At 37.7% G+C, this 16,290-nt stretch overlaps 1 protein-coding gene across 2 annotated transcripts in view; it reads right to left on the bottom strand.

Moving 5' to 3' along the window:
- Positions 1 to 16,290, bottom strand: part of LOC150088732 (inositol polyphosphate 5-phosphatase K-like) — a 218,490-nt gene that overhangs the window by 66,174 nt on the left and 136,026 nt on the right. For both annotated transcript variants that reach the window (XM_090370883.1, XM_090370884.1), the window contains exon 8: positions 486 to 597. In XM_090370883.1, the coding sequence (XP_090227009.1) occupies positions 486 to 597 (112 nt within the window). The remainder of the gene's footprint in view (positions 1 to 485; positions 598 to 16,290) is intronic.

Raw genomic sequence — 16,290 nt, 5'->3', positions numbered from 1 at the left:
AACCTAAACAATAGACACTGTTCAGGTTCCATTCAGACTGTTGCTCCCAAATTCCAACACAAAACTTTTTTTCGATTAGTAAGTATCACTGGTTATCTAAGCAATAAACTTCTTGATATACATATTAAATTAAGTCTTTTTATCAAACCAAAGTTTAAAAATATATCATAGAATATAAACACTGATATGAATTTTTTTGCCTCAAAAAAAAAAAAAAGATAAAGACAAACTTTTTCTAAAGATATACTCTGAACATCCCAAGAGATTATGTTATTTTGGTTGTCCAAGATTATTACTGAGTCAAAATAGTATGATTAAATCATAGAAAGGTTATTGCATAAACAAGTTTTCATTCTTCAAAAATTAAAAGCAAAATGGTAAACTACAAAATGCTCATTTCATGTATAATTTAATAGGAAATGGCTAAGGTAATGGCAAACTGTTGTACTCTCAAATTAATGCTTACAGAACACTTAAATATTCACCTGATCTTTAGAAAGCAGTTTTTTCAAATTTTTGTTCTTTATTAAAGACAAGATCTGACCAGTTGTGAAATCTTCAAGTCGAAAATTCAGATCTCCGATCCAAAAGACATAACTGAATAAAACAAATACAAATACAGCATTAAAGTACATGCTTCCCACCGAATTACACTTGAAAGAACTGTTTATTTTATAGTTAAGCAAATATCAAATATAATAAAATATACAGGGTAGGCATATATATTATTTCACTGCATTACAAACTGTCATAAAAAGAAAAGTATTCTTTTCTTTTTATGACAAAGAGAAAGAGAAACAGTTTATTTTAATTAAAAGAACTCAAAAGGTTCTCATATAAACATTAATAATGTTTCCACATGGGCTTCATTTGCAGCTCAGAGAAGAGTAAAACAATATTCAATTTCATGCTGCCTGTTGCCCAGTATCTATAGTTTCACGGAAGTAACTGCACTCTTCATATGTATAAAGGGTTGAACCTTAGTGCAATACATTTCTTCGTTAATGTAATCCAAGAAGAAAAAAATTCAAAGGAGGTATATTTGAAGAGTGGGGAGGTCAAGAAATGAGCCTTCCTCATCCAATCCACCAACCAGCCTGGAAATGTACTATCTACGTATTCTCTAACTCTAATATAGAGGACTGACTGTCATTCTACAAAAATTAACATTTGGTTGTAGCTGTTCCACCTGCAGTATATAGAAAATAGCTAAAGCATCCAGATAATTAGTGCTACTGACCATCTTCTTATGAAAGAAAGGACAATCACCATTTGATGGGAAATTGTATAACATACACACTCAACTTGCTCTTACGAAGAAAGGCTTAAGTTATGCAAATTACAGTGTCTGGAGACTAGGCACCTGCGAGGTGATCTGATTGAGGTGTATATTAGTGCCAATTTCAGGAGTCAACAACTTCTTTCCTATTACGTAACTTATTACAAGTTTGTATTTATGTTGTCAGAGAAACATGCTGTAATGTACAATGAATGCAATCAATAATAGTTATAATTCTAAAGTTCTAATAAGAATTCTGGTAAAGGTATTGTTTGTGTAGTTCTTACGTTAAGCAGGTGAATTTTTTATTTATTTATTGTTTTAATTATTCGAGATGTTCATGAGATCTTGTAAGTTGAAGCTAGGAGAAAATCGTGGCACAATTTTGTTGTATTCATTGGTACCAGACACTTTTTTTTTGGTAGTTGTTGGCGCATCAGCTTCTGTGGCCATAATGCACCTCCCAAGGTTTTTGCAGTACTTTGATCCAAGCCCGAGGCGGGATTCGAACCCGTGACCTTTGGGTTGCCAGGCAGGCACTTTACCCACCCGGCTAGCCCAGTCGGCAAGGTACCAGACACACACACACGTGCACATTGCCAAAGTAACTGGAAATAATGAGTATTAATACATGATAATTAAATATACACTGTTATACCAGGTGAAACTCATTTAAGATATTTATTAAAATGCTTTTGCACCACAATATACACACTTAAAATAGTTTTAAAACGCTGACCCATCTTAAGGCCTACAGAGGGTAAATAAAGTAAAGAAATCAATTATTATGCAATTATGGTGAATAGTTGAAGTTTAAAGCTAATTTAATGTGAAACATGCTAAACTCAATGGGTAAAACTGAAAATCAACGGAAACAAAAAATTGTATGGCACTGAATGCTATATCTAATGTAACTAGATGAGAGACAAGCATGATCACTCCACTCAATTATACACAACAATAGCAGTAGTGCCATAATTAAAGAAGTCAGATCTCACAACATCCAGACCTATTACAAAGGATCACCACCCTTTTCTCTAAGAAGCAGTAACCCCCTACTTAATTCTGGAGGCTCCATATATTTTTCACCGTTCTCTTGCAATTCCTCCTATGCAGAAGAATCTTATAAAACAAAATCTTATAAACAAAATAATGGAAAAGCATATAAAAGATGTACAATACTGCAGGAAAAAGAAATAGGGATTGTGAGATTTTTCATATCTCACAATCCAATTGTTCTCTCAACAGGTTTTTTTTTTTTTTTTTGAGAAGAAAAATTCAAAGAAGAATTTATGATTCGTTGTTTAAGAGCATCAACTAATAGTAAACAGCATGTTACACTCAAAATTCATAAAACATCTGAATAAAAAACACCATTTCCAAAACATCCAGGGGACCACACAAGGCACAGGAAGAAGAAGAAAGTTCCAAAACACACCCAGTACAACATGATGCCAATAGCAGAAATAATCAGAAGATACTATAATTTCATTGTACAGGTAACCTCTGCTTAGTGACCTCACTATCACCCCAGGCTAATGTGAATTCATTATAAAGTGATTTATATTTCAAAAAATTAAGCAGCAAACATTTTTATGGTGTAGAGCTGTAGACAAGTGGTACTGGCTGCAGACATTCACACAGAGCTAGGCATGTACATTTGTTATGTGCAGATTCATAATCAACATGTTCTGATCAGAGTACAGTTGGTGTGAAGAACATAAAAGACATGGGACTTCCTAAATTGTATACACATGAAAGTTCAGCTTTATGTGAACTTCAGGAAAATAAAGACATTATTATTTAGAGAGCAAGTAAAGAAGATACAGTTGTAATACTCAATAAAACTGATTATATAAATAAGTTAGATTCAATTATATCAGATACCTTCACTTATCTTGAAGTAGGCCCGATACCATTTACCAATTTGGTCAATCAGTACAATAAAACATTAACAACGTATCAAAAAAATGACTACAGCACTATGTCTCAGTTAAAGAAACTAAAAGCCAGAACATACAACATTCCTGCACTTTTCTGACAGTTTTCTCAGATCGTGTCAGTAAAATTATTCTTGTAGGAATGGAATGATAAGGCTGTTCAAGAGAAGAATGCTGCATATCATAATTGGTTTGTTTCCAATTTTTCAGTTTCAATTTCTGCCTACACCAAAGCTAGCAACAATTGTAAAGCAGTTATTAATCAGTCCAAACTAGATTTTGATCAGGTTAAGAGTAGAAAATGTGCCTCTTGCCCTAATGGTAGCTGAGCATTCTGGTCTCTTGCCAAAGCTATTGGCTGCAACTTTTGCCCATCTCCACTCCCACCTCTGTCAAAACCAGAAGGTTCTATTGTCACTTTAGCCAAGTATAAAGCTGACCTGCTAGCGTCCCATTTTCCCTCCAACTCATGTATTAATGATCTTGATAAAACACCACCCATTATTCCCATCACGCTCCATTCAATGCCTCCCGTGGTTGTGCTCCTGAACTTACTCCTGTTCTTTGCCACCTTTTTTCACTTTCTTATTTCAAAGCTGTTTTTCCTTCTGCTTGGAAATTTGCTCATATCCAGCCAGTTCTAAAAGGGGTGACAAATCTCTCCCATCCAATTATCGTCCCATTGCAATTACTTCTACTCTTTCTAAAGTAATGGAGAAATCACTTAACTGTCAAATCTTAAACTACCTAGAAACCTTCTGTCTGATCAACGATCGCCAGTATGGATTCCATTAGTGTCGATCTACTGATGATATTCTGGCTTATGTTACCCATTTATGGACAAATTCGATTCAATGGAAAAGTTCATTGAAACACAAGCAGTTGCTCTTGACATCTCAAAGGCTTTCAATTGTGTTTGGCATAAAGGTCTTCTAAACAACCTTCCACCTTATGGTTTGCAAACTGTTTTTTGTAATTGGTTATCCAGTTTTCTCTCTGACCGCTCACTGAGGGTGACGGTAGATGGCTCTCTGTCTTTTAACTTCTCCCCTAATGCTGGTGTCACCCAAGGTTCAGTTCTTTCCCCCACTCTTTTCCTCTTGTATATTAATGACTTTCCATTGACTGGAAATCTAACCATAGTTTTGCTGATGATAGCACATTTCTTTCCATCTTCCAGTTTGGGTAACCTTGCCCTGCACAAACAGCTTCAACTTGTCAAATATCTGCTACCAATTCCTTAAATGCCAATCTCCAGGTAATTCTACAGTCGGACAAAGACAACTGAGTTGATTTCAATCCTTCTAAAACTCAGTACTGTCTTATATCTCGCAAAAAGGATTCTTCTACTCCTATGCTTATCTTTGGTGACATTCTGATTTCTAGGCAAGATGATATTTCTCTTTTGGAGATTACCCTGACTTCTAATCTCTCTTGGCACAAGCACATTACAAATATTGCTTCCTCGCCATCTAAAAAGCTTGGTTTTGTCTTTTGCTCACGGCATTACTTTTCTTCCAAACAGTTGTTCACTCTGTACAAATCGCAAATCTACCATACCATGGAATATTGTTCCCACAACTGGGGCGGTGCCCCCAAAACCTCTCTCAAGCTTCTAGACTCCATTCAGAAGAGGACAGTTAGATTAATTAATGAATAATCTCTAACAGAGTCTCTCCACTTTCTGTCTCATAGATGTACTGTTTCTGCTGCATGCCTTTTCTACAGCTACTTCCATGGGCACCGTTCTTCTGAATTGGCTTCTATAATTCCTGCTTTCTCTTTCAAAACAGTTCAAACATGTGCCGCCACCAGTCAACAGCCATTTACTGTCCAACTTCAAAACTCACAGAACTAACTTTTCATCTTCCTCTTTTATTCCATCAACTGCTGTTTTCTGGAACAATCTTCCTTCATATGTATTTCCTGAAAATTACAGTCTACAGAAGTTCAAGTCTTAATGTCAACAAATATCTTCGTTTGTCTTCTCAATCTCCAACCCATACTACAGGTTATAATATCACTTGTGTTTGGGGTTTTTCATAAAAAAAAAAAAAAAAAAGATAAAACTGGATTTCCTATTCCCATTGTTTCTTACAGAAACTCAAGATTTTCACCCTTAGCCACACATGTATATAGTATTACAAAACCCTTTAGACAGGCGATACAATTTGGGATAAAAAAAAACTACAATACATTATTTAATAACCTTAAGGACTGCAAACTCGGCAATAATGATAATTTATTCTCAATGGATGTTACTTCGTTATATACAAATGTTAACATTGAATACACCTTAGATATTCTTTGGGATATGTTAAATAATAACTATATATTGATTAATTATACGAAGCTTCCTATTAAAGAAATTTTTCACTTAATTAAACTCTTAGTTGAAGCCAACTATATCACTTTTTGAGACAAAGTATACAAACAAATTTTTGGTTTGCCAATGGTACCGAGTCTAAGTAGCTTAATATCGGAGGTCTATCTCTCAATGAATGAGCATATACATTTGATCCCTTTTCTACCCCATATCACGTACTATGGGAGGTATATAGACGATGTTGTTGTTATTATTACTGATAGTAGCGCTATTCAAGACATTTTACACTTGTTTAATAATATTCATCCAAGATTCAATTTTACATTGGAAAGGGAAAATAGGGATACTAAGTCATTAAATTTTCTAAATTTCACGCTTACTCAGGATGTGAATAAAATCCAATTTAACATCTATCATAAACTAACAAACACCGGTATGCTTCTGCATTATAATAGCTATCACTCATTCACCTACAAAAGGGCTATTATCTTTTAAAGCAGATTCCATCAATGATGGAATCTGCTTTAGACTTGGAAATACAGATATTAACCAGCAGATTCTTAAACAGGGGTTACCCCATTGCTACAATAAACCGAATTAAGATAGAAGCTAAGGATAGGATACAAAAACTACACCAACCAACAATAGTAACAACAAACTTTATTTCTGTTCCATACGTTGAAGAGTGGCACAAAACGCTTAACATATTATTTAAAGATACTGAATTAAAGTTGTGGCCAGACCAATACGGAAATTACATGTTATAATGGACAATCACTCAGTCCTTTCCTCTTTTGCAACACAAATAAATGACATCTTACAGTCTGAAACTGCAGCAGAAACTGCATCATCTTACAGATTGATGCAGTTTCTGCTGAATTTTAGAGTAAAACAGCATGTGTCCTCAGTTTGTACTTCTCGTTCAGCAGCGTCAGAATTAGCCTTTCATGCTATTAACAAAAAACATACATTTTTATTCAGGGCCAAATACTTAGTGTCCAACATAATTATAGGAGACCATTAATTGCAGAAATCGTCGAAATTAAATTACATAAGAACTATTAATGTTCGCTGCCCACATCTAATCTTAAATTCGTGGTCTTTTACGTGCATGCGTGAAGACAAATAATCTCTATTTTAGATTCATGTTCACACGTACTCTGTAATTTCCATTCCTGTGATCACGACATATGGTTAAAAAGCTCTGTCAGCTTCAGGAAGGAAAAATTGTTTTTCAAAATTTACATTAAACTTTTTAAATTTTTTTAATTGTTTTCAATTTATTTTTTACTGTAATCATTTTGCGTTAATGTTATATTCGTTTTGATTTCTGGAGAGTATCATATGGAAGTGCTCTACGTATTATATTGAGGTAAAGTTCTCTTATTCTTCTACAAATATTGAAATCAAAGTAGAATGTATTGAGCATCATAGCTCTGGTTTATACTATCAAACAGGTAAATATTATATTGATATTCCCAACCAAGATTAGAAACAATTTGTTCTTAATTTAGTGCCTTAGAATTATACATATACAGGGTGTCTCAAAAATACACAGCATAACTTCAGGAATGAGTTCCTCATATGTAGACAATAAAAATATTTTATATCAACATAGTTCCGGAAATGCTTGGTTTCCGAGTTTTGAAGGTCTGTCTATGACACTTAACTGTTCACATCACCTTATAGTAATTGTTCAAAATGTCCACCTTCTGCCTGAATACCACTGGCAAAACGTTACTCGTGCAGGGTAATCTGCTGATCTGCTGGTGACAAGGTCCGTACCCGTTGCAGATGGTAAGGATACAGTTGGTGTTCTCGCAACACTCTCCAAATAGTCGAATGTTGAACAGCCAGTTTCATTGCTATTCTGCATGTGCTGATTTTAGGAGTGGCATGCACAACATCTAAAATCTCCTCCTCTACTTCAGGAGTCGTAGATCATGGTCATCCTCTGTCGTCAGCACGAGGTGTAAAGGTCCCATGTTCACAAAGGTGGCAATGGATACCATCAAACATTTTCCTGTCTGAACATCTTCGTTCTGGGAACCTTTCGTGGTACGAACGACGAGCCTCCAGAGCATTGCCGTCCGCCAAACAGTACATAAAGTGCATATCTGCTTGCTCCTGATTTGAGTACATGGTCGGAATGGAAAACCAACAGATTCTGTCAGTACTTTGTGATGAAGGAAATCACCTGCGGGAGATAAGACATTCCGGTTAATAACTCGGGAACCAAGCATTTCCGGAACTATGTTGATATAAAATATTTTTATTGTCTACATATGAGGAACTCATTCCTGAAGTTATGCCATGTATTGAGACACCCTGTATAACATTTATGGGGCACCTTTAATACATCTATGTTTAAAAATGTATAGTTATTTAAATAAAAACTAATTGCAACTAGGAATAATATCATAAGAGCTTGAAATTATCTATTTAATATTGGTGTAAATACAGCATAGATAGCCCTTAAAGAGAAAACTACAAAAGTAGTACCAGTATAACAGGCATCATTTCATCTGTATCTCATATTGTGATCATCCTTCACGAGTTACCATGAATTGCACTACCTTGAATAAGCAACGCTTCATTAACAGAAAAGTCTATTAATACTTATTCTTGGTGGGTACCGCCTCCCAGACAGCACCGTTTCAAGGTTTATGACCACAATGTCATCCGCAAATCGTAAATGGTTTAGGTACTCTCCGTTCACATTGACTCCTTTCTGCGACCAGTCTAATCTTCTGAAAGCTTCCTCAAGAGCAGCAGTAAACAGCTTCGGAGATATCGTGTCTCCTTGTCGAACTCATTTCTCAATTTTAAATTTCCTACTGTCTTTGTCTAGTCTAATAAAGGAGGTAGCATTCTCATATATTTTCTTCAAAATCATAATATATGGGGTATCTATGCCTTGTCTTTCCAGTGCTCTAAACATTGCCTTATGCTGTATGGAGTCAAATGCCTTTTCATAATCCACAAATGCCAGGCATAATGGTGTTTTATATTCATTTGCTTTCTCCATTAGCTGTGATATTACGTGAAGGTGATCCATAGTTGAGAATCCTGTCCTAAAGCCAGCTTGCTCTTTCGGTTGATTCTCATCAAGTATTCTTTCTAATCTGTTAGTAATGACCCTTGTGAACAACTTGTAGATATGGGATAACAAGCTAATTGGTCTATAATTTCCAATTTCTGATTTATCTCCTTTCTTATGCAGCAAAACTATGATTGCATTATTCCACTGCTTAGGCATCACACCTTTTCTAATGCACTTTGTGAAGAGCCTTGCCAGTTTTTGTGTATGTCTCTTCCTCCCAATTTTAACAACTCTACAGTAACTTCATCTTCCCCCGGGGCTTTCCGATTCTTCATTTTCTTCAATGCATGTTCTACCTCATCAGGAAGAATACCGGGTATGTCGTATGTGTTGCTACTTTGCAATCCATCTTCCCCACTGCTGGTATCATTCCCTCGCTCCTTGTATAATTCTCTATAGTAGTCTTCTGCTATTTGAATTATGCCTTCTCTGCTGTTTATAAGTACACCATCGCTATTCTTCAGTTTCAGTATCATTTGTCTTTCTGTATTACTGCTCATGGCTGTTGATTTAAATCCTTTGTTTTCCCTTAATGCTTGTTCTACTTTTCTTGTGTTAAATCTTCTTATCTCCTCTTTGAGTCTCTTTCTAATGGCTTTGCATAACTCAGTATACTCAATTTTCTCCCTGTCAGTGTTTTTCTTCCTCTTCATTTGTCGTCTTCGGTTCATCATGACAAGTGTTTCTTGACTAATTTTTTCTTCTTTGGATTTCTTTTTCCCTATAGGTATACTGTTTTCACTTTTAGTATACTGTCTTTATTCACCCTTCATTTATTTTTAAGTTACTTATTTTTGTATATTTATTTTAATAAAGTTCAGTTGAATGTCTCAAGTAATTTTATTAATAAAAAATATTTTATTAATTAACAATGAAAGAATATTTCATTGTTAATTAATTAAATCGTATTTAAATTTAAATCATGCCCCAGACTAGAGCACAAAGTAGCAGGAGTGCTGTGACTCGGGGGAACCGAAGGGGGTGATTCCCCAATGCATCACAGTCTAAAAAAATGTGCAAAATGCGACATGCTTGTGGATCTCTCTCGAACAGGACATGATATAGCCATGGAGGATGTCTTTGTGTGTGCTAGGTACAGAGAATATGAAGAAGTTAGGTGCCAACTCATCATTCTGATGGGCATCTAAGAGAGTTTGAAGAGTAGGTAGATGCCCTGTCAGGTGACACAGAAGCCCATGTAATCAAGTCACAAAGGAGGATAGGCAGGTGAAGGCAGATTATGAAAAATCTTTGGCAAAGGATGCAAAGAAAAACAGCAAAGAGTTCTTTACTTATGGGAACTCTAGAAGGAAAGGGTTGACTCAGATTGGACCACCTAACATAGATGGGTTTGACTATTGATGATCATGCTCAGGCAGCTGATAAACTGAATGAGTATTTTGCATCTACATTCATGCATAACTAGTTATTTAAGGAGGGGAATGCTAGAAGTTCATCAAACTCTAACAGGGAGCTAGGTGATTTTGTAATAACTGAGAGTAAAGTGGAGGAGAAATATTTGAAGTTAAACATAAAGAAGGCACTTGCAGTCTGGTTTTGGTTTTTTTTTTTTAGGAGCATTAGCAACTAAGGCCATATTGCTCTGGGGATATGCGGTGGTCATTAACTGACCTTTCTGCATCCTCCGTATTTGGTGGTCACGGGCTCGAACCATGATCTAATCAAGAAGCGTGTGCTACACACTGCTGCGCCTGCCCACCTGGCTACAGAGGTGCCAGGCACTTGTGGTGGATGGGATCTATCCAGTTATATTAAAGGAAGCAAGCTGTTAGCCATAATTAGGAGAGCTTCCTTGGACTCAGGGGAGGTTCCCATGGGAGGGGTGCAAGTGTATAATCAATTCACAAAGGGGGTTCAAAAGTTGATGCAAGTAACTCTAGACCTGTTAGTTTAACTTGTGTTCCGGGGAAAATAATGGAGTCACTGGTTAGAGAAGCATTGCAGGATCATCTAGATAAGACTGCAGTAATAGTTAAGACACAGCATGGGTTTGTTAAGGGGAGCTCTTATTTGACCAATCTGGTTGGATACTATGATGTAGTCACAAAGGAACTGGATGCAAAAAATAATTTTGATATCATATACTGTACTTGGATTTCAGGAAAGCTTTTGATACTGTTGCACATGGAAGATTGCTGTACAAATTGGAGTGGTAATGGCATTAAGGGTAAGTTGTATTCATCAATGATATTGAAGGTATATCAGGCTTAATGTCCAAGTTTGCCGATGATACAAAGTTTGGCAGGGTTTTTAATGACAGTAAAGACAGTATGCTAATTTAACTGGATCTAGATAAGTTGGGCAAATGAGCTGAGAAATGGCAACTCAAGTTTAACATTGACAAATGCAAAGTACTGCATATGGGTAGCAATAACCGAAGAGAAACATACCAACAGTATGGTACTACACTCAGGGAAATGGAAAGTGAAAAAGACCTGAGGGTAATTGTGCAGTAAGATATGAAGTTCGTTGAGCAGTGCAGATGGGTTGCCAGGGCAGGTCTTGGAGTCTTGTCAATGATATATAGGAATTTTGCTAGCAGGGACAGGGAGGTCATTATCCCATTGCTCAAGGCAATGGTCAGGCCACACCTTGAGTACTGTGTATAGGTCTGGAGGCCTCATTTTAGGAAGGATGTAGAACGAGTACAAAGAAGGGTAACAAGATTGGTGAGGGGAACAAAGGGGTGCTCTTACCAAGAAAGTCTTAAGTTCTGCAAATTTCAGCACCTGGAGAGTAGGCACATGCGAGGTGATTTGACTGAGGTGTATAAGGCCTTGAATGGGTTGAGCAAGCTGAATGCTGATCGGATTCTTCCTCTTGCTCAAATTAAGAACCTGAGGGGGCATAGATTCAAATTGAGGAAAGACAATTGTAGAATAGATGTGCGGAAATTTGCCTTTAGCCAGCGGGTAGTTGATTGGTGGAACAGATTTCCATCTTTTGTTTTGGAAGTTGATAGCCTAAATAAATTTAAGGCTGAGATGGACAGGCATTTGGAACAAATGGGAGGTTTTTAATTTTGATTGAACCTGCATAAGCTTGCTTTCTTGCATCGTATGCCTCTACTAATGCTAATGCTATCTACAGCAAATTCTAATTGGGAAGCATTCAAGGAATTAATCTTGGAAGCTACTAAGCTTTCTGTCTCAAATAAGAAACACTGTTCAAGATTGAGGCCTAAAAGGAAGGCAGATGAACTAATGAGACTCGTGGTAGAGAAGAAAAATACAAGGGATGTATATAAATTACCAGGTGACACAGAAGCCTATGGCAGATATAAGTAAGTCTGTAATTATGTCACAAAGGAGGTTAGGCAAGCAAAGACTGATTACGAAAAATCATTGGTAAATGATGCAAAGAAAAACAAAGACTTCTTTACTTATGTAAACTCTAGAAGGAAGGGGATGAATCAGATTGGTCCACTTGATATTGACAATTCGATTGTTGATGAATCATTAGTAGAGGCATTTGATGCAAGAAAGCAAGCTTATGCAGCATCAGCCAAAAAAAAAAAAAAAAAACCCACTTCCACTTCACCCCTCTGTTCGTTCAAAATACCTGTCCAGCTGAGCCTTAAACTTATTTAGGCTATCAACCTCCACAACAAGGGATGGCAGTCTGTTCCACCAACCAACCACCCGCTGGCTAAAGGCAAATTTCCGCACGTCTATCCTACATCTGTCTTTCCTCAATTTGAATTTATGCCCTCTCAGGTGATTTTTCTGAGCTAGAGGAAGAATCCCATCAGCATTGAGCATGCTTAAACCATTCAAGGCTTTATACACCTCTATCAGATCACCTCGCTGGTGCCTAGTCTCCAGACACTGTAATTTGCAAAACTTAAGCCTTTCTTCGTAAGAGCACCCCTTTGTTCCATTCACTAATCTTGTTGCCCTTCTCTGTACTCGTTCCAGCAGCTCTACATCCTTCTTGAAATGAGGCCTCCAGACCTGTATACAGTACTCTAGGTGTGGCCTGACCATTGCCTTATACAATGGAATAATCACCTCCTTATCCCTGCTGGAAAAATTCCTGTATATCATTGACAATACTCCATGAGCTACTCTTGCAGCCCGTCTCCACTGCTCAGAGAACTTCATATCTGCCTGCACAATCACCCCCAAGTCCCTTTCATTCTCTACCACTGTCAGTGTAGTACCACAGAGTTGATACGTTGCTCTGGGGTTGCTTTTTCCCATGTGTAGTACTTTACATTTGTCAATGTTAAACTTCATTTGCCACCTCTCAGCCCATCTGCTCAACCTTTCCAGATCCTGTTGCAGCAGCATAGTGTCAGTCCTTGACAACCCTGCCAACCTTTGTATCATCTGCAAACTTGGACATTAAGCTTGATATACCATCATCAATATCATTTATAAATACAGAAAACAATAATGGACCCAACACTGAGCCCTGAGGGACTCCACTAATAACATTAGTCCACGATGAGCAGTGTCCATTGATTACCACTCTCTGTCTTCTCCCCCTCAACCACCCCTTTATCCATAGCAGCAATTTGCCTCCAATGTCACACTGCTCCAATTTGTGTAGCAGTCTTCCATGTGCAACAGTATCAAAAGCCTTTCTAAGATCCAAGTATATAATATCAAAGTTATTCCCTGCATCCAGTTCTTTTGTGACTGCATCATAGTATTCAATCAAGTTGGTCAGGCAAGACTTCCCCTTAACAAAACCATGCTGTGTCTGAGCTATAACTGAAGTCTTGTCTAAATGATCCTGCAGTGCTTCTTTAACCAGTGCCTCCATTAATTTTCCTGGAACAGAAGTTAAGCTCACAGGTCTATAATTACTTGTGTCAGCCTTTGATCCTCCTTTGTGAATTGGGGTCACATTTGCACTTTTCCAGTCTATGGGTACCTCCCCTGAGTCCAAGGAAGCTCTCATAATTATGGCTAAGGGTTTGCTTACTTCCTTTGCTGCCTCCTTTAATATAACTGGATAGATCCCATCCACCCCGGGTGCCTTTCTTGTGTTTATCTTCAACAGTTTCTCCTCCACTTTACTCCCAGTTATTTCAAGATTCTGTAGCTTACTGCTAGAGTTGAATACACCTCTGGCATTCCCCTTGCTGAATAACTCCTCATGTGTGAATGTCGATGCAAAATATTCATTTAGTTTGTTAGCTACCTGACCAGGATCATCAACAGTTGACCCATCAATATCAAGTGGACCAATCTGATTCATCCCCTTCCTTCTAGAGTTTACATAAGTAAAGAACTCTTTGCTGTTTTTCTTTGCATCCCTTGCCAAGGATTTCTCGTAATCTGCCTTCGCCTGCCTAGCCTCCTTTGTAACTTGGTTGCATATCAACTTGTATCTATCATAGGCTTCTGTGTCATGTGTTAATTTGTAAGTATCCCATGCATTTTTCTTCTCTGCCATATGCCTCATTAGTTCATCTGACATCCATTTTGGCCTAAACCTTGAACAATATTTCTTAGTTGGTATGTAAAGCCTAGTAGCTTCCAAGATAAGTTCTTTGAATGCTTCCCATTTTGAATTTGCTGTTGGTAACATCATCAGTTGGTCCCACTGTATAGAATTTAAATACTGTCTCAGTCCATCGTAGTCGCCTTTACGGAAGCAATAACCCTTCCCTTTACCCCTAATGGTAGTTACCTCTTTCAGTAAATCCCACTTCAGCACACTGTGATCACTGCCACCTAGTGGTTCATTTATCTGCAGATTCTGAATGCATGAAGAATCACTGCTGATAATCAAATCAAGAGTATTACTCCCTCTAGTTGCCTCCCGAACATGCTGATGTAGAAAATAATCATCCAATAAATCCACAAAAGCCCTGCTAGTGTGTGAGTAACCAGCCCCCAAATTCCAGTCAATATCTGGGAAATTAAAATCTCCCATTGTAAGACTCTCTGATTTACTGGCCCACTCTATTTCCCTGTACAGTTCCTTATTATACTCATCAGAGTCATTAGGCCTATAGCACACTCCTACTCTCAATTTTGATCTCCCAATGCTTATGTCACACCAAACTGACTCAACACTGCACTGTCCAGTGATGTCGACTGGCTTCACTTCCTTGGTTTTTATGTGTTTCTTAACTAATAGCATAACCCCTCCCCCCTTCCTATCCTGTCTATCCTTTCTGTAGACGTTGTACTCCCCAAATTGCATTTCTGCATCCCTTATATCTGTGTGACACCACGTCTCTGATATCCCAACAATATCTGCCTTTGATGTTTTGAGCAATACCTCAAATTCATCAAATTTATTTACTAAACTCCTAGCATTGGTGTACACGCAAGTATACCTGCACCTGTTTCTATTCTTGGCTACCCTAACAGAATCTGCTGAGGTAGCTGACAAACTGAATGAGTATTTTACATCTACATTCACAAATGAGGAAGTCTGTCTGGAAGTGGAGGCCAGAAGCTTATTGAGACAGCAAGATTTTGGAAGTTAATTAATACTTAAGTGTCCACAGATTTACTGTTCATAACTTGCCGCCATTGTTATACGATATAATGTTATATTCCCGAACTAGATAGCGTTAGCTTAGTATAGTATATAATATTTTCAATTAATCGGTAAAATTTATTAATCTTGTTAAACTTCTTTGTCAATTAAATTGTACTTTTTAACTAAATACAAAGGGTACTAGGAAAGTTTTGCAATATGACGCAACAATGAATCACAGGAATCTGCTTGTTGCTGCATGTTGAAACATGTTCATACGTGCATAGTAGCCGCCGCGCCAAGTCGATGGGCTCAGTTATTCATTAGTAGTGACAGTGTAAAGTGCTTGCGATGGCATCGTGGTCACGAAATGAGATAAGGACAGTTTTGCGGTATAATTTCGTGCGTGGTTTAACCATAGACCAGTGCTTAGAAGAAATGACTCTTGCACTAGATGATGATTGTCCACATCGTACAACAATATTCAGGTGGTATAGAGAATTCCAAAGGGGAAATTTCACTCTGGAGGATTCTGAGAGGCCGGGAAGGCCACGAACGTCAGTTACGGAGGAAAACGTTACTGCTGTGAGGAAAATGCTTGACGAAAACAGGCGAGTGACCTACCAACAGATAGAGGATACTTTGGGCCTAAATGCACCAGCAATTCGTTCGATTCTGCAAGATCATTTGCACGCGAAGAAACTTTGTTCTCTCTGGGTGCCGCATCAACTGACTGAAGAGCAGATGACACGACGTGTGACTTGGTGCCGGGAGATGTTAAAAAAGTTTAATAAGGGACAATCTCGGTATGTGAACAACATCGTGACAGGTGACGAGACTTGGCTGTACTATTACGATCTGCCGACCAAGGCTCAAAGCAAAGTTTGGGTCTTTGATGATGACGACACACCCGTAATTGTCAGAAAATCCCAATCTGTAAAGAAGAAAATGATAGCTGTATTTTTCAAATCGAGTGGAATTGTGGAACGTGTCGTTTTGGACACGCAGAACACAGTCACAGCTAAGTGGTATACTGAACAATGCCTGCCTAAAGTCATTGGATCTATGAAGAACCTGCGGCCAAAGTCAAGAATGGACACCTGGTACCTCCATCACAAAAATGCTCCAGCTCACCGCGCCAAAGCCTGTACCGAATATTTGACCACGACAGGACTGA

This window comes from Mastigoproctus giganteus, chromosome 3 (genome assembly GCF_048544385.1).
Source record: "Mastigoproctus giganteus isolate SK-2022 chromosome 3, ASM4854438v1, whole genome shotgun sequence".
Taxonomy (NCBI): Eukaryota; Metazoa; Arthropoda; class Arachnida; order Uropygi; family Thelyphonidae; genus Mastigoproctus; species Mastigoproctus giganteus.
The sequence above is the reverse complement of the archived record's forward strand: the minus strand, read 5'-3'. Positions and strand labels throughout refer to the sequence as shown.